This window comes from Drosophila grimshawi, unplaced genomic scaffold (genome assembly GCF_018153295.1).
Source record: "Drosophila grimshawi isolate 15287-2541.00 unplaced genomic scaffold, ASM1815329v1 contig_44, whole genome shotgun sequence".
Lineage (NCBI taxonomy): Eukaryota > Metazoa > Arthropoda > Insecta > Diptera > Drosophilidae > Drosophila > Drosophila grimshawi.
This window is the reverse complement of record NW_025063240.1, coordinates 17,110,208-17,134,913: the sequence shown is the minus strand read 5'-3', so window position 1 is coordinate 17,134,913 and position 24,706 is coordinate 17,110,208. Positions and strand designations below refer to the sequence as shown.

The 24,706-nt window shown below is 46.0% G+C and overlaps 2 protein-coding genes across 14 annotated transcripts; one reads left to right on the top strand and one right to left on the bottom strand.

Moving 5' to 3' along the window:
- Window positions 1-198: 198 nt before the first annotated feature.
- LOC6570429 (titin) lies at window positions 199-20,523 on the bottom strand. Of its 13 annotated transcripts, none has more exons than XM_043215536.1 (9): window positions 20,223-20,464; window positions 19,530-19,653; window positions 17,144-17,278; window positions 12,191-13,173; window positions 10,645-12,128; window positions 4,298-6,287; window positions 3,860-4,065; window positions 3,516-3,768; window positions 199-3,156 (listed from the first exon to the last, which is right to left on the bottom strand). In XM_043215536.1, the coding sequence occupies exons 2-9, from the start codon at window positions 19,624-19,626 to the stop codon at window positions 592-594; spliced, it is 7,713 nt and encodes a 2,570-aa protein (XP_043071471.1). In that variant the 5' UTR covers window positions 19,627-19,653; window positions 20,223-20,464; the 3' UTR covers window positions 199-591. The 13 variants fall into 13 exon arrangements, 12 of the variants coding, with proteins under 12 accessions (XP_043071471.1, XP_043071461.1, XP_043071462.1 ...); XM_043215531.1 differs by having other exon boundaries at window positions 2,890-3,181; window positions 20,223-20,473; XM_043215526.1 differs by lacking the exon at window positions 3,516-3,768 and having other exon boundaries at window positions 199-3,181; window positions 20,223-20,465.
- Window positions 20,524-22,829: 2,306 nt separating this feature from the next.
- Window positions 22,830-24,455, top strand: LOC6570416 (isovaleryl-CoA dehydrogenase, mitochondrial). Its single transcript, XM_001996609.2, has 3 exons — window positions 22,830-23,091; window positions 23,156-23,281; window positions 23,357-24,455. The coding sequence occupies exons 1-3, from the start codon at window positions 22,865-22,867 to the stop codon at window positions 24,276-24,278; spliced, it is 1,275 nt and encodes a 424-aa protein (XP_001996645.1). The 5' UTR covers window positions 22,830-22,864; the 3' UTR covers window positions 24,279-24,455.
- Window positions 24,456-24,706: the final 251 nt, after the last annotated feature.

The window sequence follows — 24,706 nt, the reverse complement described above, 5'->3', positions numbered from 1 at the left end:
TTCTTTAAGTAATTGAACAATTAAATTTCTTCAAAAATAGAATATGAGCGAACAAAATTGTATCATTTTTGCATAAATAAGTAGAATAAGTAAGTTCGCCAACAAACTTGAGCCCGTCCTGGACAGCTCACCATATCAGGTAGCTTATTAATGATTTTTTTTCACTTAGTTTAAGTACATATTTAATACATGATCGTTGCTGCTGTTATATAGTTGTTATTGTTCTTGGTAGTAAAAAACATGATATTGTTTTTGATTAGTGTGAGAGATATTTGTTCTATATAAGTTCGGTATGTTGTTTTCAGTGTTTTTGACGATGATTGAACTGGGATTTGCTGTGATTGTTGTTTCGTTTAATTAGTTGTTTTCACTGCGACTAGCGACTAGTAGACTTCTCGCATCCATCCTAAAGTAGTATTTCTTTGTTAGTATGTAGTATATATTATTAAGGTTAAGGCCTTTGGTTTCGAGCGGTCGCTTTTGGCCCGCTTTTAAATTCGTTTCATGCTCCAAAAATGCAAAACTGCCCTCAGATCATATACAAAAATAACCCAAGCAACAGATGTCACCAAGTTTTTGGCAGCTCTCTTTTCACGTTTGCCTGCCCTCGTTGCCAGGCGGATTGAAGTAGTCCCAGTGATGTGTGTGCACCTGCCGACCCGTCACCAGAAAGACCAGCACCCCAAAGGTTATCAAAATGAAGAGCACCATCAGTGCGGATATATTCCTAGGCTGCTGTGCCGGCTCCATTGCAACATCTCCACGCACAAAGGTCGTCAGCTGATTGATGATGTTGACCAGTTCCAAACTGCAAGCGGAGAGGAACTGGCGACCCGCTTGCACCACTGTCTTTGGTTGATCCTCATCGTATTCCTCCAGCGGTTGTGTAGCGCTTCGCGTACGTGAGCGACGGGATCGAGAACGCGGACGTTCCACCAGCTGCTCCTCAAGCTCTGATTCGGATTCTGGCTCCTGCTGCTGTTCGTGCATATGGCGACGTCGGCATTTGTGCGGTGCCTTACGCTCTGCGGCACTGCTACCGGCTGCTGCCTGCTCCGCTTCAGCACTCCGTTGCAAATTGTAAAAGGCCAATGGCGCCAGGGATTGCAGATACTCTACGCTGGGATACACAGGTGGCGGTGGGGGCAATGGCATCATTGCTGCTTCTGTCTGCGTTTGCTCATCGAGATTGCTTTGTGGTGTGGATTCAGTGGATTTACTCTGTCGTGGTGGCTTAGTCGGTGGCTCCACGTCGCTGGCGGCGGGTTCACTGCTGGGCTGGCGGCTTGTCTGCGTCTCGCTGGTAAGCAGCGATGGGCGTTGCTCCTTAACGCGTTCCACGATGTCATCAATGAAACCGGGCGGCAGCTCAATATTCTGCACCACCAGTTGACCCGATTTGCAGGCCAGCTCATCGGCACTGACCTGTCCACCATGCAGCTGTGAGACCTGGATCTGGCCAGCCTGCAGTGCATGAACACGCAGACGTTCCACCTCCAGTTCCAGCATGCGCGTCGGCAACTCTACTACTTCTGGCGCGGCTTGCACCGATTGTACAGGCGTCAGCTCACGTGCCATCTGCTCGGCGAGGATCAACGCTGCGCTTGGTTCTGTCAATGTTGTGGATTTGCGTCGCGGTGGCGGCAAGGGCATCGATTGAATGTCTTCCTCTACCGGCAACTCTTGACTGTTGTGTGTAGCGGGTTCGGTGGGTAAAGTGGCTACAAATTTGGCGTCGACTTCAGCCTCAGAGGGTTCGCTGGCAATGGTTTTCCTTATGGGCGCCTCCTCTACTGTAATTTGTTCCGGGGTCTGCTCTGATTCGGATAGTGTGTGCTGCTCTTCGGAGAGCGTGGGCTGCACTTCAGTGTGCTCCGCTTCGGATTGCGTGTGCTCCACGTCGGATAGAGTACGCTCCACCTCGGATAGCGTTTGCTCCTCCTCGGATAGTACCTGCTCCGCTTCGGACACCACATGCTCTTCTTCAGATGTTACGTGCTCCTCTTCCAATGCCTTCGCTCTAGATTCCGCAATCTCTGCTTGTCTGTACTCAGCCAGCATCTTTTCCATTTCTTCTTGCAGCTCTTTCTCTAGCGCCTCGTCCATCTCTTGATCTGAGCGTTCTTGTTTCTGTTGCAAATCCTCTTCCTCATCGTAATGATCCGAGAACTTCTCGCCAGCATCATACTCCTCTTCATACTCTGTATCGCGGAGCGTACGCTCAACTTCATCGTCCTCCAGTTTGCTGTCATAGTCACTCTCCAGTTGTGCCTGCTGCAGCTGCTCCACTGCAGCATCCAAATCCGCTGAGCTGGCTGCGTAATCGCTAAACGCAATCTCGCCATGCTCCTCCTCCTCGCCGGCTGTTTCCACATCAGATTTACTCTGCACCGAGCTGTCGGAGAGGAGGCCTTCGCGTCTCAGTTCCTCCTCCTCGCGACGCAGCTCATCATCGTCCAGATCGGCCGCGCTAATGGGACGCACTATAAGCGCTGCCTGCACTGTATCATCTCCGTCGCCTACACTCAAACTGGGTGTAGGTACGCGTCGCTCAATGATAACCGCTGAGGATGGTGTTTGCGGGCGACTTAGCGACTTGGAGCGATCCGCTTGTGAGGATGCACGTGAGCGTTCCGATATACTACGTTGGTTGGCATCGCGGAACCGTTGTAAGCCCCGGGCAAGCTGCTCGTCCTCAGTGAGGACACGTGCGCCATCCACTTCATCTGGCTCCTGAGCCTGCGTGCTGCGCAACAGGTCCTCCAGCGTAGTTTTGCCGCCTGCCGAGCCTGAGGAACGTCGCGGCTCGATGATCTTCATGTCGTCGGTTATCTCAAATTCCTCGCACACAAAGTCATCTGGCAGAGGATCCGTTTGAGTGGACACCTCCACCTCAAATTCGCCTTGCTCCAAGCTATCTGCCGTGGATGAGCTGGCGATGCGTTCGCTGTCCTCATATCCGTCCAATCCGCTTCCTCCACGTGTCGAGCGCTTCTCCCTTGGTGGGCGTGGCGGCGGCGGCAGTGGCCGGAACTTCATTTTGTTGATCACTTCCCCGGATTGCAGATTCGAGCGTGGAGATTCGGGTCGCTGTAGTAATACACCCGGCTCCTCGTAATCGTCTTCCTCCAGTTGCTGCGGCTTCTGTTGCTGTTGCTCTGCGGCTGGCTGTGTCGCGTAGCTAGGGAATAGGGTTTAAGGAGCATTAGAAACGGATCCTGTGTCTCGGGAAAGTTGCGGCAAAGGAAACAAAAGCGGTTCAAACTCGTGTTGTGAGTGCGTGTTTCATGTTCATGTTCCATTGGTATTTGTTTTATTGGAGTGTGCGTGTATATTTAGGAGCAGTATAGTATCTAGGATTAATTAGCATTAAAACTTAAGCTTACAACTTAACAAGTAGGAAACGAGACTTAAACAAAAATGCATTCGAGACAATTCAAAAGTCAAAAGGTCGCCAAAGTCACAAATCAAAGCAAAACTCAAATAATATCAAGCGGCGCAGCAGCATTTCTTACTTTGACTTGAGCAGCAGCTGGCCTGGGCATCTCCTCAAGACTGGCCACCGAACGGCGGCGACGCGGTGGCAGCGGTGAGTCCTCGCTGGGCGTATACTGCTGAGGCGGCGGTGGACGGGCTGGCGGCGGACTGCCGCGAGAGCCACGAATGTTGGGCAATGTGGCGAAACGTTCCCCAGGCGAACGGACGAACTTCTTGCGACGTGCGGGCGGCGTCGGCTTGGGCAACTGCTCCTTGCGCACCACGGCATAGCTAGAGATTCGTGGAGATGGGGTAGGAAAGCAGAGCGCACACCTAAGCAACGATTTGGCCAATTGGGACCCTATGCGACCAATTTACTCACCCATCGCTCTCCAGCATATCGATGACAAACTTCTCCTCGACGTCAGCTCTTGGCTTGTGCACGTCCATATCCAGTGATTCGGCGCCACGAGAGGTACGCTCATCCTCAGAGCGTTGAGTGCGTGCCGACGTGGCGTCCGTTAAGTTCTCCGGCGTGGCTAGCGGTATGTGATGATGATATTCATGCTCAGTGCGATAAACAATTACCTGGCAAGGACAAACACAAAATGTCAAAACTAAATTGATTTTCATAAACTTTGAGATTAGCTGAGATGCATCTCAAAATGCACCCTCAATAGGAGCTTAGCAAAGTTCCTTCAACATGGCAGCATAACTTGGTCAAAACTGAATCCATTTTCAAAAACCAGGGATTTTTAATCATGGTTGTTCTCAAGATTAAGCTAATATTTAGATAAAATGAATGACATCGGCTACTTACATCTTCCTGTGGCTGCAAAAAGGTGTTCGATACTGATCTACCACCAAAGCCATTGATAAAGGAGTCCGCGTCCTTCTCCACAGATGCATCGTCGCGTGTGCGTTTCTTTTGGCGCCTTGGCGCCTGAGGTCGACTTTGTGGAGTGGGCAACTCCTGTGCTGCCGCAGCAGCGCTAAAGTTAAGTTTGTTGAGCGCCTGTTCAGAGTCGGTTGCCAGCTGTTCGTGTTGGGGCGGTCTGAGGTAATCCTCATCATCGTCGAAGTACTGAATGCTGCTGCCACCATCTGCCAGTGGCAGATCCTGGCTACCCTCCATGGAGTACTTGCTGCGGCTGCGCGCCTTGCGCAACGGTCGCTTTGGCATAAAGTCACTGCCATTTTGTGACATGGACATATCATCACCATACTCGCTGCGCTGGAACTCCTGTGAGTCGTCGAAGTCCGGCCGGTAGTTGCGATGGAGGCGACGCGGCTTCGGCGGCGGCACATCGTACTCTCCAAACTCCTCGGCCGGCTCCCGTTCCCGAGTCTGGTGGGCAGACTGGCCCACTTGCTGCAGTGCATTGGGCAGATCGTAGCCCTCGCGAATTGCGTCGCTGATGTATTGACGCAACTGGATATTGTCCTCGGAGATGCCACGTTTGCGCAAGAAGAACTCATCGTCATCGATAGTCTCCATGACGACCTTCTTGCCAGAGCTGGCCGTGGATTGGGCATCCTGCAAATCTTGGTATTTGTAGTAGCTCGCCTCCGCATCCAGTTCGGCCTTGCGCAGCAGTTTATTCTTTTGTATGTCCTTCTCCGTCCAGCCCTCAGCATCGTGGCTGTCTTCGGAGCGCAGATCCGAGTCCTGGTGCACCATGGGCCGACGCTTGAACTCCCTCGTTCGCTGGCTGGAGATCTCGTGTATGGCACGATTTTCCTCATCGAACTCCGCAAACTGTTTGCTATCCGCGACGCCACCTAGAATGCCCATTTGGGTTTGAGGCTGTGCTTCGCTGGCCGTGTCCTCCTCCAGGTCATCCTTCATGCGTCGCTCCAGGGATGATTCTCTATCGAAGCTCTCCAACTCGCTGCCATAGCGTCTATAGCGCGATCCCTCGCTATCATTGTAGCTCACATCCGAGAACTTATCGGCCCAGCGGGAACGGACTGGACCTGGTCCACGATCGCCCTGGGGTGAGCTTGTCGAGGTTTGCGACGGCTGCGTCTCAGTGCTGGGTATAACGCTGAGACTGAGGCCCTCTGTGCCTAGCGAAGACTCTATCGGTGGTGCAGGCTCCTCAACGGGCTTCTTCTTGCGAAATGCTCGCGGATAGGTGCCAAAGTTAAACTCGAACTTCTTTTTTGCTGGTGTTGGCTGCGCATCTGCCGTTGCGGTCGGCGATTCCGTGGACTCGTCGGCCATTCCGGACTCATTTTCCTTGAAGCTTTTGCTACGGCGCAGCTTCAACGTGGTGAACTTCTCTGGCAACTTAAATTTGGACATGTCCGGCTTGTTAAACTTGGTAAATTCGGGTCGTTTCATTTCCTTAAACTTGGACATGTCCGGTCGCTTAATATCGGGCATTTTGATCTTGGAGAACTCAGGTGCAAAGCGTCTGCGCTCCTTAGCCTTTGCCTTGGGACTGCCAGAAACAGGCTTTGGCTTGGGTTGCGGACGCAGTTTGGTGCGAAGCTTCCCAGCCTGATTGCGTAGGCCATCCTGCATTTTGCGCGTTCGATCCTGGGCGGATGCCATGAAACTCTTCTTGCGATTCTCTGGCTGTAGTGGTAGTTCCTCTAAGGCGCTCGAGTCCACCTGGCTAGTGTGTATTTCATAGTCCGTGCGAGATTCCGTGCGTGGCGTTGTTCCACCTGAACTCAGTTCAATATCAACATCCATGGGTATTTGAAGGCTGCTGCTGTTCTGGGCCGGCGCCGGCGTTGCAGTGGGCATTGAATCGATATCGTGCGCCGGCGAGACGCCCACGGGCTCATATTCATGATCACTGCAAGGGCAAAAAGAAGGAATGAAATTAGTTGGCTAGAACGATAAGGATGATAAGGAACAACAGATAGATGAGCTGATCTGAAAAGGTGTTTGTTTTATTGTTTTTTTGGTGTTGTTTGTTGCAAGCCACGGTTAGAAAAGCCGTCACCCATCTCATTGCTAGCTGGAATATCAGGGGTGGATGTGTGTGTCGGGTGGTGGTCGGTGGGTGTTCGATCTAAGCCGAAACGTTGTTGGGGCAGCAGTTGCTTACCGAGAGAAATAGGTCCGCTCGAGGAAGTCTCTGTGGTCATTTTGCTTTTGTGTTAGGGGCGAATCGGACTCAAATTCCGCTAGACGCGATTTACGCTCATCGAAATTGAAACTAACCGTCTTTGTCATGCGAGCCGACGACCCATAGAGCTGATCTTGGGATCCGCTCATCATGCGCCCACCACGATCATGGGACTGTGTGCGCGGCTCCCTAAACGACGCTTTGCTCTGCAGACCGAGGCTCCGTTGAGGTCGATACACCTGACTGCCACTGCCCGTGATCTGTATGGGCACGGAGATAAGTGGTCGACTGCCGTGGCTGCCTATTGATTGGTCCTTGCTGCTCGAATGCCGAAAACCCAACTCACTCTGCGACCAACTGTTGTCGGGTATCTCAATCTCGCTTGAATACAGATTCCTGTTGCCTGCCATAAAACTAACACCGCCAATGCTACTAATTGTGCCTCGAGGCACCGCGGAAACCACCACTGGAGCGAAAGCCTCACTAATGTCAACCGAAGCACGTTCGGATGCGGCAAAATCCTCCCGACTGCTGTACATAGTCTGGGCATGTGGCGGAGGTGCTGGTGGCTTAGCTGGACGCGTACTGTACTGATCCATCTCATCCACCTTTAGTGAGAAGGTCTCCGTAACGCGCACGGAGAGCGGCTCCGCTTCCTGACGCTTCATCACGTTCGATGTGCTGCTCACAATGGACATAGGCTGCGGCTTGCTCTTGTTAAATACGGTTAACATCTTGTTGGGCGATGTAGATTTCTCCAACTGCAGCGTTGGAGAATGCTCCACGTAGGGGGAAGGCGAACGAGAGTGTTGCGGTGACGGAGATTTCTGGCGTGGCTCTTGTGTTCTGGAGCTGAACATGGACTTGAAACGCGAGGCATAGGAACTCTTGACTTCGGGTGAGGCCTCCTGCATGCTGATAGTGCCCACAATTGTTGCTGGCGAGGAGGTAAACGTTGGTTGCCACTTTGCTGCACGCTCCGGAGAGAGCTGACGCTCGGGTGTGTGCTGACGCTTGAGCAGCTGTACAGGAGATGGATCTCGAGCTTGTTGCAAAGTGTGCGGAGAGAGCTGGCGCTCGGGTGTGTGCTCTCGCTTGAGCAGTTGAACTGGAGATGGATCCCGAGTTGGTTGCACAGTTTGATTCGGACTCGTAGGTCGACTGGAGGGCAGCTGCAGCGTGGTCATTGTTGCAGTTGGTGCCGTCGGTGGCATCGGTGGAGATTTGGGACGTCTTGTGGGTCTGGGACTGCGGCTGCGATGTTCCACCGCCTTCACCTCCTCTTCATGCACCACTGCATCGATATCTACAATGGGTACACCATGCACAATCTCAATATTGGTCAGTACATCCAATTGCAGGGGCTTCACGCTCAGCTCACTGGAAATGGATGGCGGACGTCGCGTCTGTGTCTGTATGTTATCCCGGATATTGACTATATTGTGTTCCTGGGCCTGCTGCTCCAATTCAGCAACTGTTGCGGCTAGCGGATCTTTGGGAGTGTCCGTGGACTGATGGAGACTTCTCAGCTGCATTAAATCGGACTCAAGCAGCATTGAGGGACGCACTGCATCGCAACCGAAGCGAGAAACATCAATGGGACGATTCTGTGGCATCATGTCGCCGGGTTGATTCTCCTTTTTGGCCGCACTTGGTCGCATATAATCTGGCGACAAGGGTGGCTTGGCGTTGCGAAAGTCCGGCGCTGGTGAGGATTGATGCGAGTAGAACTGCGGCGGCGTATCCGACATGCCCGGAGTGGGCGTGGCTGTAATCAGATTCAGCTGTGGCGCTTGCAACGAACCTGGCATGATGGTTGCCTGAAACAGATCCGCATTCGATGTGCGTCGACTAGCGCTTGCGGAGCGGTGACCTCCGGGTCCACGAGGCATTTGATTAGGTATATTAATGTCCGCGCAGTACAGATCCGTCTTGGAGTAGCCGGCCGAGATGCGACGCAGGGAGGTGCCACTACGCGTGGACAGGTTGTCGCCAAAGCGTCCCACGCTGCCCGAGGAAAAACCGCTCATTGACAGCTGTCGCCGGCGACCAGCCATTAAACCACCCAGCTGCTGGTTACCCGGCATATCTGGTTCCGTTGCATCCGAAATACTGCGTACGACCAATCCACGTGTGCGTGCCGTCTGCTCCAGCTCCGGGAAGCGTTCCATGAAGCTCAGGTCCACCGAAGGCGCCACATCCGCATGGCTAATGACCTCAAAACTATGCGTCGAGAGTTCATCTTGCTGCAGGTGGTATTGATCGTCGATGTGGTGATCCTGCCGAGAGCTCGGACGTGAGTCAACCGGATTCACACGCTCCGGCAGCAATGATTCGCACTGAAAGAACTGACAGGCGCAACGAACGTCCAAAGACGCGCCACTGGCGCTCTCCACCCGCGACACAAAATGCTTCTTCTCAGCGGGCAGAGCGCCCACCGAGGCCGAACGCCGTGAATTGAGCATTGTCAGCCACAAAGGTGATCACCTCGACAACAGCTGTCGTCGTCGTCACCAGCAGCAGCAGCAGCAGTTTTTACGACTCTGCCTATTTACTTGGCCCTGGTCGTAATCCGTCTCCGCCTGTCCAATGTTGTTGTTGTTCTCGCTGTCTTTTCGCTTTTGTTCGTGTTAGTTTCGTTGTCGTTTTGTGGTTCGTGGTCGTTGGCTATTTTTAAGCATCCACCAAAGCAGCCGCCGCTGTCGCGCGATTGGACATTAAATTTATATATTTGACTTTTTTCTCGCACATACAGCTCAAAATTCTTCTGCAAGGCCCAAAAAATAGCTTTGACTTTGCCTTTGGGTTCAGTTCAGTTACTGCTGCATGCTCTAAGCTGTTGCCAGCTTGTCTGTTTATCTGTTTATTGTTCAGTTACGGAATATATATATAGGCCTTATATGGTATTCAATGAGTGTTGATCTATTTTGAACTGCGGCCCGTGTAGTCGGTGCGCGAACGATGTCTACATCGTTGCGATTTTCGGCCAGGACTGAAGAGCTTTTGCATTTTGCGCGACACAAATTTTTACCGAAATTTGTCGAAAGATGAAAATGTTGTTCTTTAAAATTAGCAAAAAGCACACACACACATAGAGACAATGGCAACATGAATTGAAATTTGTGTTTGTCTTTAATTTCCTCGATTGTAGTCCGAATGAATTCGACGTCGACTGCTTAGCGGACTGCGACGTCGACTGCGACTGTGACGGCGGCAGCGACAGCGACAGCGACTTGTGCGCTGCTTGTTCATAATTGGGATGTAGCCGAGTAGCAGCAGGAGTAACAACACTTTGTTGGCCTGCACTTAGTGGTTCTATTTCGAGCAATGCGTTGCTGCCTGCCGGAAATCTTCTTGTCATTCGTTGACCTTTAAAGCGTTTGATTTGTAATTTATTTTACTTGTGTTGAGTTCATTGAGTGCCACAGCACCGTTTATTCAAATAGTTTCAATTGAATGAACATGCGCTGGAACTAAGGCCAAGTTGGCCAAAACCAACGTAGAACTAACAACATATGTAAATATTTAATTCATTTAAATACACAGTTCACCAATGATTTTGTGATTAGCCGACACCATTTTGTTTTTGTTTTTTTTCGTTCAATAAGAGGACAGAGTACATAGAAGTTCCCATTTAAGCAGCTCTTACCTTTGGGTCTATATCATGTTAAGGCTTAAGAGCCGTCGCGTCGTAATACCCATTACCAATATTGTTTAGTGCCGCCACTGCTGCAGCAGCAACAAAGCCTCACGGTGGTTAAGCGCCTAGCTCGCCCCTCGGTGGTGCATTGTGTGCCTTTGTGTGTGATGGTGTCTGTGATTTGGTTGTTGTCTGTGTAGTGGTAATCTTGGTAGTAAGGCTTTGCATATTTGCGCGAGCGCAGGCGACGTCTTTTGCCGTCTCCCGGTGGCCACAGGGTTAGTAACAATTTCAAAAGCAAGTCAATTAGGTTAGAGTTTCTGCAAGGACGAGGATGAGCAACAGTCGCGTTTGGTCGGCAACGTTGTGTGCGTGCAGTGTGTTAGTGTCAAATGCCCAGGATACTTAATTGGAGGGACACTCCACTCGCCCCTTACTTACCTCTCGTTCTTTGCCTTGGCCGCATTTGTAGCCGCTTCCAGCACATCGTCAGGTAGCTCAATATCCTCACGATGCGGTTCGGCTTCGTCCTCGACGTGGGAGAAGGTAACCTTCTTGTCGGAGGGTGCTGGTGAGGATTCCTTCTTTAGGGAGGGTCGCAGTTCGCTAGTCTCCATCGGTTCGTCGCTTTCCTCGGCCACTGGAGTCAGCTGTGCCAGACGTGCGCGATCCTCGTCGGAGGAAGTGGAGTCTATGGATGATAGTGGTGCCAGTAGAGCACCCGATTTGTCTGCAGCAGCAATTGCCACCTGATCTTCCTCGCTGCTGCCCATGCGATCTAATGGTACCGGTTTCGCTGCCTCAACATCATCTACAGCCAGATTATCCTGGCGCATTAGTGATTTCTTGAGCGACTCTAGCTCAACCATGGGTTGCTCCAGCGGCAGCTGTGACTCTGCCTGACCAATTTCCTCGTAAACATGTTCACGACGCAAACGAGGCGTTTTCTTGGGCGGCGCCTCCTCCTCAGTGGGTTGCTCCAAAGTCTCTACGACCTCTGGCTCAGTGACTTCCAGAGCGGGTGCTTCAGTCTTGGTCTGCTCCACGGGCAACTCAATTATCTCATCCGGCTGTGGCACACTGGCCGCGCTTTGTGCACTTGTGCTGGGCAACTCCTCATTCAGCTGCTCGTCTTTGTTACGTTTCCGGCAGGGTGATTCATCGTACTCCACCAGCTCCAATATATCATCCGAGTCCTGCTTCTCTATAAAGTGCGGAATCTCACCTCGATCTGATTTTGGTGAAGCCTTCAGCTTCATAATCTTTTGCTGCTCGCCCAACACAATTTTCTCGTCCTTCTTGAGCATAATACGCTTAATGTTCAAGCGCTTCTTCTGGCGATCAGCCAAACTCTTCAGCTTCTTCATGATGTCGAAGCTTTTCTTTGGCTTGCTCTTTTTCGTGGGTACTTCTGTATTCGGGACAAGTGGTCCTGGTGGCGGTGCTAGGTCGTTCAGACTGCCTTGTCTGCTAGCATTGGCCGAGCTGCCGGGCAGAGATTGTGCGTCGCCCTGAACACGTCCACTACGTCTGCGTCTAATGATATCCCGGATATGCGCCAAGCGATTAGTTTTTCTTGGTCTCGCGTGTCCTCCAACTGCTAGCACCGAATCGGAGACACAGGAAATGCACTCGCTTAACGCGTCCTCGTTGGGCTTCTCGCTCTCTGCTTCGTTGTCAGACTGTTCGGATTCCTCACTGCTGTCGTCAGTAGTGGTACCCAACGCCTCGTCCTCCGACAAATCCTGAATGTAGCGTTCGGTTTCCTTGACCAACACCTGCTCGTCGTAGTGCACTTTCTTCAGCGACTTGGGTGATTCAGATTTGAAGCGTAGCTCCTGCGATTTGCGCAACAGCAGCACAATTTCGGGCTCCTCGTCGGGTCCAAGTGGACGTTTGTAGAGATGCGTCCAAGGATAGCCGCCCTGCGTAAAAGATAAATAACATAAGTATATGTTCCTTAGGGAGTTTGCGGTTTACAACTTACTCTGTCTTTTGCTCTTCGTAGATCCTCCCAGCGATAGGTTTGTAACGGCACTGGTGGCTTATCCAGACTGTTCTGCAGCAGATACTTCTTCAGCGACTGATAATACTCTCGCTTGCAATCCGCCGACAGACGCTTGGCTTCCGCATCCGTATGTGTGCCCAAGCGAGTCTGTTCGATTTGCGGCAGAGAGTCAATGAACTCCTTGCGTTGCTGCTCCTCTGCCTCTGATTTGGGTGTGGGCACCTCAACCAGCTTAATCTCGTTCGTTGCCTTCGACTCGGCGCACGCCTGCTCCAATACAATCTCCGGCTGTGGCTTGCTCTTCAATATGCTGGTCAACTCATTCAGTTGTGCATCCACCTGCTGCGATAGTGAGTTCACTGCCGATAGCTGTTCTTTGAGCTGCTTCTCATGCTCTTCCTGATTCTGTTCTACATTTTTGCTCAAGCTCTCGATTAGCTCGCGTTCAATCTCATCTACTAGTTGCTCGGCAGTCTGACGCACTGCCTCTGGTACTGGTGCTGCTGTTCCTTTATCTGCCGTTGCCGTCTCGTCAACCTCGGCTATTTGATGCGATGGTGCGAGAGTCTCTATTGGCTGCTTGGTCTTCGCACCTGCTGGTTCCACTTCAATCAGTTGTGCGGCTTCGTCAGCTTCTATTTTCGAAGTGCCAATCTGCAGTTCTTGCTCAATAGGCGGCAGTTCATTAATCCCCACACCGCTCTGCACTGCGTTGACGTCCTCAATGAGGTGAGATTCGAAGTGCAGCAGATGTGATCCACCCGGTGTGCTTGGTGCCTGTGCTTGTGTAGGATGGGTCAGTCCCCCAATCGCCGGTTCGACGTTGTTGTTGTCGAGTGTTAGCTTCAGGTCTGATTTGCTGCACTGTTTGTCTTCCTCTTGCTGGGACTCGTCAGCAATGCCGTTGATCAGCAATATGGTTGGCTGCTCGGTGGGGCCAGTTCCAGCGCCAGGTAGCGACACTGCAAGTGTTGCAATAGTGCATTAGACATATTTATTTACTTACGATGTGCTAGGAGATGAACAACAAAATAACAGGTGCTAAAAATAACGTGAAAATTTCGCTACTCTTGATGTGACAAACGACAGGCGACAGACGACAGACGACAACATTTCGCGACAATGACAATATGTGTTACATAAGGCGCGTCACAAAACACCGAGAAATGTGCATACACAAAAACAGAGACAAAGAGAATGAGCGAGATTTGTGTATGCGGAGAATAAAAAATTGCGAGACACAGAAAGTTTTTAGCAAAAAAAAAAAAAGAAAAAAGAATAAGCAATGCATTTGTATTGGTAAATTCGAAAACGTTTCGAAAATACTGCAATTACGAAATCTGCACATCTAATTTATTTTATTTAAATATTTACCACAATTGTTCAACTGAAAGTTTTTTAAAGTTTGTTTCGTTTTTATTAATTAGTCGTTTTCGTTTTGCAAATTTTACATGAACATAAAATTGCTCGAATTTGTGTATTTAATTATTGTTTATTATTTGAATTTTGCACAATCCTCGAATTGTTTTCAGCGCGTACGCGAGCCGTGCACTGAAATTGTCCGGGACCAACTGGCATCAAGTGAAAAGTGCCAGAGAGGCCCCAACCTGGCAGGCAACTGAGCAGTTGTGATTCTCAACTGCTTGGTTTTAAAATACAATACTTAACAAATTTGCTTTTGAAATTTGTTGCTCATGATTATTTTGTGTGTGCGTTTTAGTTTATTTCTTCTATTTTTTCTGTTTCGCCTTCGTTTTTCGCTTGCGCTCAATTCGAATTTGGCTTTTTGCCTGTCGGTTTGGTTCAGTTCAGAATGGTTTTGTTTTGTTTTGGCCGCGTTAAAGAACTTGCTGCAGACACAAACTGGAAAATCGGCAACGAGACTAGCTCGTAAACAAAATTTCCGTTTACTTTTTAAACACACACATTATAGCTAATTTAGAGTTGCCCCACAAAAAATTAGAGCGCAACTAGTTGCACATAAATGAAACACAAATGCTGTACTTGAACATGCCCTGTGTAAACTGCTCCATTAAAAAGAAAAATTCTTCAACTTGTAATTGGTGAAATTCCTACCCAATGTCTCTGGTTAATATATATACATATATTTATATACTCTTTAGCGATATTATGTACACAAAAATGCATCAATCCATCAACTACTACAAACGTTTGCTTTGTCTACTATTTCTCGTGAATTGCCTGCCCTAACTAAATTTGATGCTTTACATTGACGAGACGCTTGTTTGCTTTTCGCGTTTGCATAAATATAAATATACATATACATATATAGTCGTAATTTGTAGTTGGATACATATGTTTGTACTTACGTATGTCTAACGTAATCACATAAACTTGCAGAGCCACGAAATTAAATTGTTAAATTGTTTCGTTACGCCTTTCGATTTTTATATTTTCAATGAATGGGGGGCGCACAGATTTCAACAAATCTATTTTGCATATATGTATCTACCATACTAATTCTAGCTGGGGGTGGTGGGTACTACAATGACGTAGAGAGGGTGAGTAATTAATTTGTTTTTGCCTGGTTGATTGGTTCAACATACGAATTCGAAATGAATATGCAGATGATTTCCCGCCTGTATTAAAAATATTATGCAAATACAAAAAATTTATAAGTACTTACTCATGACTAACAATAATATAGCTATTTAGAGATCTTACTTCACATTTCTGTGTTTCTCAATATATAATAAAGATGTTAATATGGGTATGATGTCATAAGGAACCTTAAAACAAAACCTAGTCGTATTTAAATAAAAAATTTTCATCTCAGCTAAGGTTTATTACTTATATACACACATCGCCAGGTTTCAACACAATTCGAGCGTAACTGACATGCTTGGCTTACATACAAACATAGTCGTAAGATATGTGTGTAGAAGTATCTGCAGTTGAATGGCTTGTTGGTTTGATTTTCCTTTAAAGAAACTTGCCATCCATGAATATTGACATATTCTCAGGGTCAATCGAATCATCTGCTCAAGAGCAGCGACTCGCTTGAACTCTAGGGCAATACATTTTGTTGAGCGACTCAACGTGGCGTATGCGTAACACGTGCGCATTATATAAGCACTCTCTCAGAATTTAATTCACATCTTGGGACCCCAATTACAGTTGGTCGGATTGATAAACTTGTCGACATTGCATAACGCACGAGAATCAATTAAATGCCGGCTAACTCACCGTAATTGCCAGCAACGCTCAGAAATACGTAAACCATAATAAAACGTGAGGTTTTAGAAAACAATTACAATTGAACCAAAAGAAACAAAAAAAAGAAGAAAATAAAAAAAAATAATAATTGATAGGCGTTTTAGCGAGCGCCTCTCAAGCTTCACATGTTCGACGTCTAATCGCGCTTGGAATACTACGACAAGCAAAAAGCAAACAAGCGGCGACGTTTGACGTCGTTGTCATTAACGTGGCTGCTGTTGCTGCTGCTGCTCTCTCAAACCGATGAGCGATGAACGAGAAAGGGTTGGGACGGTGTACGGTGGGTAGGGGCCGTCGCAGAAACACCAGCGACGAGCAGGCCAAGCTGAACGCATTTGCATTTTGAGGCACTTTCGCTACTGGTTGCATGTGGCGGCGAACAACCCACAAGACCCAAGGTCGCCGCTGCTTAGCTCAGCTATATTTAGATTCATTTAAGCGTAACGCTTAGGGCACTATCAAGGATGGCCATAATTGATTATATATAACTGATCATTTGTAATTGAATTAGGCAAAAGTTTGCCAAGCTCCAAGTTACTCGCCAAAAATCTTTTCATATAATATCTCAATTTAATGGGATCGCAGAGGTATTTGTTTAGAATTTGGCACAAATTGCGTATGCGTTGTATTCATTATGTGTGCCAACCGCCCGGCGAACGGATCTTTTTTGTTATATCTTATGACACAATTGCAAATTCATTCAGATTGTCTGCCTGCTTGTCATAGTTTCTGGTCTAGCGTTTAATTATTGTAATTGTCAGAGAGTCGAGCCATTGCCTTAATTGCAAACTTGGTCTAGTGGTGCTACAAATGAATATTTCTGCACAGCAGTTTCCTTCTACTCGAGACAAAGCTTCAAATAGATTTGAGTGCAGTTTAATGATCGGTTTATAGCTAAGCGATTACTCGGAATGGATACTTAAACAAGAATACTTGAACAAAAATAATGACCTTGACTGGACATGTTGGCATGTTTAATTTATGTACCTATAAATATAGTTCAGGGCAATATAGCTAAAAACAGAAATATTAACAGACACACACACAGTCATACACACACACACACACACACACACACAGACATACAGTCGTATTTTCCTTTACGTCATATTTGACGATTAGTTCCAAAGTGGAACTGACAAAAACAACAACAAGAATAAGAACACGCGACGGCAGTTGACAGACGCAGAAAGAGAGACGACGACAGCGACAATAACAGCAAAGAGAAAACGTAACAGAGAAGAGGAAACAGAATCACAAAAATATAACGTATACGCTCAATATGCAGTACATATATAGATGAAAATCACGATGAAGACTAAAGACAAGAGGCAAGCAAATTATTTTTTGCCACCAGACAAAACACACACAAAATGTGTATAAATAAAATATGTATCACACATCAATATGAATATATATGTATATATATATATATATTTATATATGAACGGATATTTAACTATATACAATGCATTCAATGACAAGACGAGGCGAGCACATAAAAAACGTTTCTTAATGTTATTGATGTGATGTCGAGAACAAGTGGCCCAAAATGCCCAATGAACGGATGTGGTGCAGAGTGGCAAATCTCTGCGAAATGTTTATAAACACACAGCTCGCATGTTGCCAGCAACAATTTCATAGATGAATCCGTAAGACACATAGCCAAAAATGAAAAAAACGTTAGTGTATTACCAATCACAGGTGCCATGCAAACCAGAAAACGAGTCAATGCGGTGCCGGTGCACGCAATCCGACTCATTGTTGCCAACGTTGATGCTTCTTCTGTTGTTGATGTTGTTGCTCCTTCTGTTCTCGCTGCCTTGCCGCCTGCAATTAGGTCAATGCTGTTGGTTAGAATCGGAAATTTTGGTCATCGCAATGGGAGGTTCGCTCATGTGATGCGACTGATGCTAATTGCAAATCAATCAAACGTCCATTAGTGATTTTCTTTTATATAGATTTGGACAACCACTCGCACTAGTTTCCTAGTTGCTGTACTTTACAAAATCGGAATCGGCACCATACTGACTCATTTTCCGCGAGCATGCTAATCGATGTAGAGCTGGAGGTTGATTAGCACATTTTTTTTTTTTTTAGCGCTGAATTGGGATTTGAGCGAAACTTTGCGCATAGGTAATAGAAATGTAAATTTCTCACTTAGTAGTTTAAAATACAGTACAAAGATGCGCGATTTAAGGTTTTTGTTGCCATGCTAATGAAACTAAACATTCGAATAGATCATATTCCACACTTTCGTTCTGCAGTCCAATATACATGACAAGTCTTATGATCTTTAGCAAGTTGCAGTTATATACAATATTCAGGTATTTTACAATAGCTTGCAGTTCTTTAGTTGAATTGTTGTACTTTGGCGCATATAAAGTGCAATAAAATTTATTATTCCATCTTATCTATCATTTATTTGAATGTGTTGGCTGTTTGGGAATTTCTTTGTGTCTTTAGAATGTATTTCGAATAGTAATTAACTGTTTAGCTACTTATCAAATAATGGCTAACAAATATCATTAGCTTATGGAATTTAAAATTAAAACTTTTCATTGCATCATAATTATGCGGCATTCCCGCTGTCAAAAATGTCATAGGTGCCGACAAATAAATTGCGCAACTGAAACGACAAATTTTAATTGATACTGCGTCAAGTCTTATCTTATAGTCTAGTGGCAAATTACGTACTCAGGTTGTACAAATATAAAAGTGAATATAGCCGATAAGATAACAGCAACTGATCATATGCCTAGTTTGCTCATATGACGTGCTTCTCTGCTGGTCTACGTGCTTTTCTCCCAGTGTGCAATACCATAAAGCGCCATTGCATCGTGACTTTGACCTGAAGCTGTCTGTCGACAATACAGCTGTTTTCCAGAATGTACTCAAGTGGCAATCAGAACGCTTCAGTTTGTCGGCGTATCTCAAGTGGTTGGATTAAAATGGGAACCGCTTTTTTATCGCCACAGATTGTAGCAGCCGCTTTTCACTTTCGTTGGATAATGGCCTGTCATAGATCACAGTATTCTTCTTCTTTTATTTTTTCATCTTTCTATCTCATTTGAATTTTGATTGATGTAACGGCAAATTCACATCGCATTGTAAGCAAACACAGTGAAACTCGTTTGTTAGTTCACACAGCGTGAAACACGCCCATGGGACACAGAGCTCGATGCCTCGGCTGATGCTGCTTGCCCATAATCTGCTGTCCGTCCGTCTGTCTATCTGTTGCTGCCTAGCAAAATGCCAAGCTATTCATAAGCCGAAAAACCAATATAAAAAACCTGAGACGGAATTCATAGTCAACGAAACATTCATTCTCTGTCAAATAACTCAGAAGAACTGCAGCCATTATATTATTCTTCGAGTGTAAAATGAATGTTAACGGCATTTATAATGTTGTATAAGAATGCAGTTCGTTCGATATGCAATATAGACACAAATCTATAGTATAGATATATAGACTGGTGTAATTACTACACTATTATTAGAGTATGCAATGCAATGAACTGCAGTTTTTTATGTATACAATCTTAATATCAATTTTGACCTAATCCAATTAATCTTATGAGAACTTAAGGAACTGTAATAATACCGTTTAAAGAAAAACAAGTTTATAAACAACAGCTTGTTGCAAGCTGCATATGCAAACAACGACACACTCAGCTAGTGTATAGACGAGATAATAGAATGCTGTCATTTCAATTCCCAATTGCCGTTAGAGTTTTGTTGGGAACTCAACTGGGTATTCAAACGTGTGCTGCACTTGCGGCGCCAGTTCTGATCTGAGATATTTTTCTGGCAGCTGTTCAAGTTGAGGCAGTGAGAGGGAAACAGAGAACGAGAGATAGAGAACGAGCCGGGGGGTGAGGCCCAGTCTCACCACAGAACAAGCAGTAATATTCTATGTATAAATACGAGTACTTTTAGACGACAAAAAAATAAATAAATAGAAAGGAAAAGATGTGTCGCCCATGTGGCGTATACGCAACGGCTGCCAACTAATCATTTATTTTGGCCAGAATTGATGTCGGGGGATGGGAGAGAAACTGCGCTCTGCTGCGCTGCCTACCTTCGTCCCACGGATGATGTTGGGAGGATGTGTTTTGCGATTTGCGTCCTTTTTTGCCGCGTTTGCCGCTGTTGTTGCTGTTGTTGTTGGACTCCATTTGTTGGCCGACTGAACTTTACTTGAGCTACAAAATACACGCGCGCAAATGAAATTATTTTATATAATTTATCTATGTTTTATGTTCACACACACACACACACATACACACACACAAACACAATGACGCACAGTGGCCACAAGTGATATTTTGCAAACTCACACACAGAAATACACACAAATCTATGCATATATCTATCCACACACACCCGCACAGTCGCCTTGTTTTTTGTCGCTTTGATTACTTGGCGCAGATATACACTAAATATCTATACAGAATATACCGTTATATATATATATACTATATACATTTGTATATACTATATATATATTTGAAATTAAGATTTTCTCAAGTTATTTTTAATGTGGTGATTTAATTTTTTTGACACCAACACACACGCACACGCAAATAAACACTTGTGGCACTTTTTTTTACTTTCGTTTCGTTTCAATAGGGTTTTTTTACCAAAAAAATAATACTTTTCTATATATACATTTATGTTTCATGCGCTTGAATTATAATGTTAAGTTGTAGTTAATTTGCATTACGTGACAGCGCGTATTTTGTTGTTAAACGCTTTCCAGTTGGTAACTAACTTTTTGCCGTTGGATTTAATCAGGCAACTGCTGCCGATGTCAGCTGCTGCTGCTGCTGCTGCTGCTGCCGCTGCTCGTCAACTGTTTTGGCAGTTGGAAACTGGCCGGCGCTGTGTCGTTTTTGTTTAGGGTTCGTTTATTATTATTTTTTTGTTGTTGTGTGCGCGTGTGTAGTAGTAAAGTATTTAAAACTCAAATGAGTTTGAAAACAGAATGAAAATCGCGCACGGAAATCCGCCGCGTCCATGCGTCGTTGTCGTCGTCGTCGTCGATTGTCGTCGATCGTTTGCCGTGCCGAGCGCGACTAATGGGCCAAATACTAGCTGACTGAGCTGACTGAATGGCGGCGACATTATCCGACCGACGAGCTGGCCAGAGAGCTTTTACTTTTTGGACTGTCACCACTACTGCGCTGGGTCACACGCTCGTTTTGATATTTTTCTGATTTTTTTTTTGTTGGTTTTGGTTTTTTTTTTTCATTTAATTTCGCTCGCATCACCATGTAATTGCCTTTTATTTTTATGCCTTGTCCGGGTCCGAGTCGGTCGCATCCGAGTCCAAGTCGTGTGCGCATTTTGCTATTTTATTTTCGTTTTTATTTTTTTGGAAAAGACCACGAATGCATTTGCGTTATCATATTCAATTTGAGATAGTATATTCATCCGTTGGTTGGCTGCCAAAATCAAAATAAATGACGAATTAAAGCAATCGTAAAAGTTGTGGCGAATTTCAAGTTAAGTGGCTGCGCAGTTTCCACCCCACATTCAAATATGGCAACATAAAACAAAAGTTCATCACAAGTTTTTTACGCTGATGATGCGACTCTCAACAAGTTCATGTCTGAACATTGCTTGTTTTGCATGTTATGCGAGTTGTGTTTAGGGCTGGGGGACAACAAAGTTCAATTGTCGGGCTGCTGCTGCTGCTGCTGCTGCTACTGCATCATCAGTCGCCCTTTTGTGTGCTGCTGAAGTGGCAGAGAGGCCAAGTTGCTGCTACTGCTGCTGTTGCTGCTCATCAAGTTCATTCCACTTGGCATTAAGCAGCGCGAACTAAACATCTCAAGAATGCAGCGACTGCAGCGGCACTGACAGTGAGATGTAATCTGTTTATAGCAAGTCGGCATTTAAATGGTCTGCATTAGTGCCTACATATATATACATTGTCGTAGTAGCTGCCCAATTAAATGACGTGCTTAACTCTAATTAAGCATACCACAGTCATATCAATCATACGACCCATCGCACAAGCGAACTTTTGGCTTATATTTAACATTTTGGCAAACATCAAAAATAGGAAAAAGCACTTAATCTAACATAAAGCATAAAGCTAACTATGTATATCTATCTATTATTAATCGAACTGTGGGGTCGTACATTAAATTATGACCTTTGATGAGTTGCGTGTGCGATGGGCTGTGGGATGTGGGCTGTTGGGCTGTGGTGGTATAAGTGCTCAGAACGTAATTACAGCGCTATGGCAACACATACAAAAGCTTGTGCTACCAACTAAAACAACAATAACAACAACAACAACAACAACAAAATGGTCAACAGCAAACTGGATAACAATAGCTTCCGTTGCAGGAACGTGACACAAAAGTAACAACACCAACAACAACATTCAGTTGTTTGGGATACCTACAATAGCAAACTGCGTCCTCAATGAGCAGCGCACACAAGTAGAGTTGATTGACAGGATAGAGACGAACCGAGAGGTGTTAAAGAACGAATGCCCCGCAGGACGACGAGGGCAGAGAGCGAGGAGGGGCTCGTTAATCGAACGGCGGCACACGTGTCTTGATGGAAACTTGTTCATTACTTTCCATTACACTGCTTACAACATTTAGACATTTTATCGATTTGCCTGCCGAATTATACAGAAAATGGTTTATGCATATTTCATTTGCTGCTCACTTATTGATTGTAGAGTAATCCAAGCCGTTGCACAGCTGCGACCGCGATTAATTTGCATCAGCATTTATACACACAGCAGAACAAATATATATTTTTGCAAAGGCTTTCAGTGGTGAGCAGATGGCAATTATGAATCCTTTGCACTCGAGCACACCAAGGACACGGTCCGCGGGTAACGCGCTACGCGACTAGCGTCAACAACAGGACTGATTTGATGGGTCTGTCTGGCGTTTTTAATTCCTATTACAGGAGCCCGTAATGCTGACGCTGTTTTTGTTTATCGCTGCGTTGCGTCCTCATTCCAATTGTTGTTCTTGTGGTTACTGTTGTTGTTGCCCTTGTTGATGTCGGCATTTTTCATCGCCAGGATGCGGAAGCCGTGCGGCAAAGCAACCCATTGCATTGCCTCTCAAGCGATTGAAATTGGTGAGTCATGCGCACTGTCTACTTGGTTGGTGTACGCGATAGATAACGTATTTTCGTAAATAACTAACACATCGACTTAATCATTGCTCGTTTAGAGATGCACATAATTAAAATACAATTCGTGTGCTTGTTCATAACATAAATTTAAATTTGAACGTGCTGCCGATAGAAATATCGATATTTGTATATCGCTCAAGCGATCTCGCCAGCGTTGCCACTTTTGCAACACCTGTTGCGTTCTTAATAGGGCAACACTTGCTAGTTAAGTAATAGCTTTCGCCATTTACTAAGATAAACAATATGGCTCTGCGACTCGTGGCCAAAAATTGCAATAGTCTGCTGCAGCAAAGTCGAAGCTGGCTCCCAGCAACTGCAACATGGAGCCGCACATTAGCCCATTACCCCATCAACGATTTGATGTTTGGCTTGAATGAGGATCAACAGAAGTTGAGAGAGGTGGCCTTCAATTTCTTTCAAAAGGAGCTGGCACCTCATGCCAAGGAGATTGACAAGTTGGATAGCTTCAAGTATATATAACAATGGGAGAAATTAAAAGTCTAGCTCTAAGTTAAACTTTCTCCACACCCACAGAAATCTTCGTCCCTTCTGGCGAAAATTGGGCGAATTGGGTTTCCTTGGCATAACTGCGGAGCCTGAATATGGAGGCACAGGTGGCACTTACTTGGATCACTGCATAATAATGGAGGAAATTTCGAGGTAATTTTCACTAAATGCTCTAGATGAATATTGACTGCTATCATTAATAAAACCATCGATTACTAATTTCACCAGAGCGGCTGGAGGCGTTGCCCTTTCTTATGGCGCAAACTCCAATCTGTGCATCAATCAGATCACCAAGAATGGCACACACGAACAGAAGGAGAAGTATCTGCCCAAACTGTGCAGTGGTGAGCACATGGGTGCCCTGGCTATGTCGGAGCCTGGAGCCGGATCTGATGTCGTCTCAATGAAACTGCGGGCGGAACGTAAAGGCGATTACTACGTTCTGAATGGTAGCAAGTTCTGGATAACTAACGGATCCGATGCCGAGACTATGGTCGTATATGCCAAGACAGGAGCGAGCGGAGTTCCAGATAGACACGCAATTACCGCCTTTATAGTTGAGACGGGCTGGGAAGGATTCAGCGTCGCTCAAAAGCTGGACAAACTGGGCATGCGTGGCAGCAGTACCTGTGAGATCGTCTTCCAGGACCTCAAAGTGCCCGCCAAGAATATACTAGGCAAGGAGAACAGAGGCGTCTACGTGCTGATGTCGGGTCTTGATTTTGAGCGTTTAGTTTTGGCTGCCGGCCCTGTAGGTCTCATGCAGGCCGCCTGCGATGTGGCCTTTGACTATGCTCATCAGCGCAAACAAATGGGCAAATTGATTGGCGAGTTCCAGCTCATTCAGGGCAAGATGGCTGATATGTACACCAATCTGAGTGCTTGTCGCAGTTACCTGTATGCCGTGGCTAGATCCTGTGATGCGGGCGTTAAAAGCAGCAAGGATTGCGCCGGTGTTATCTTGTACTGCGCAGAGAAGGCAACGCAATTAGCTTTGGATGCAATACAAATCCTTGGCGGAAATGGCTACATCAATGAGAATCCAACTGGACGCATTCTACGCGATGCCAAACTATATGAAATTGGTGCAGGCACTTCGGAGATTAGGCGTTGGCTGATTGGACGTCAACTTAACCAGGAATACAAGTAAAAAGTGATATTTATACAGTGAAAACAATCTTAACCAGACAGACTATTTGTTGCATTTATTTTGTGTAGGAACGGTATTGTAAAAATGTGAATGTTTATCTATTTCTAACTAAAACTTAAAAACTCTGAAAATGTTATTAAAATGTGTATAATAAAGTAATTATTACGATTATCGCAATAGAGATGGTTCTTTATAAAAGTCACATTTTTAAGTGGCTGTATCTCGGAAAATATCCTTATGGATCGGGAAAGGACGCATTAAAATTAATATCAAAGAACACCATAATCCTTGAATACAGTACAGTTATGCTTGAGAAAGAGGTATTTTGCTGCGATTAGTTGGCACAATAGATTTTAATGTTCACTCTATAATTATGCTTTAAAATTTGATACATTCACAAGATGTGGGTTGTTGACGCCTTTCTGTAA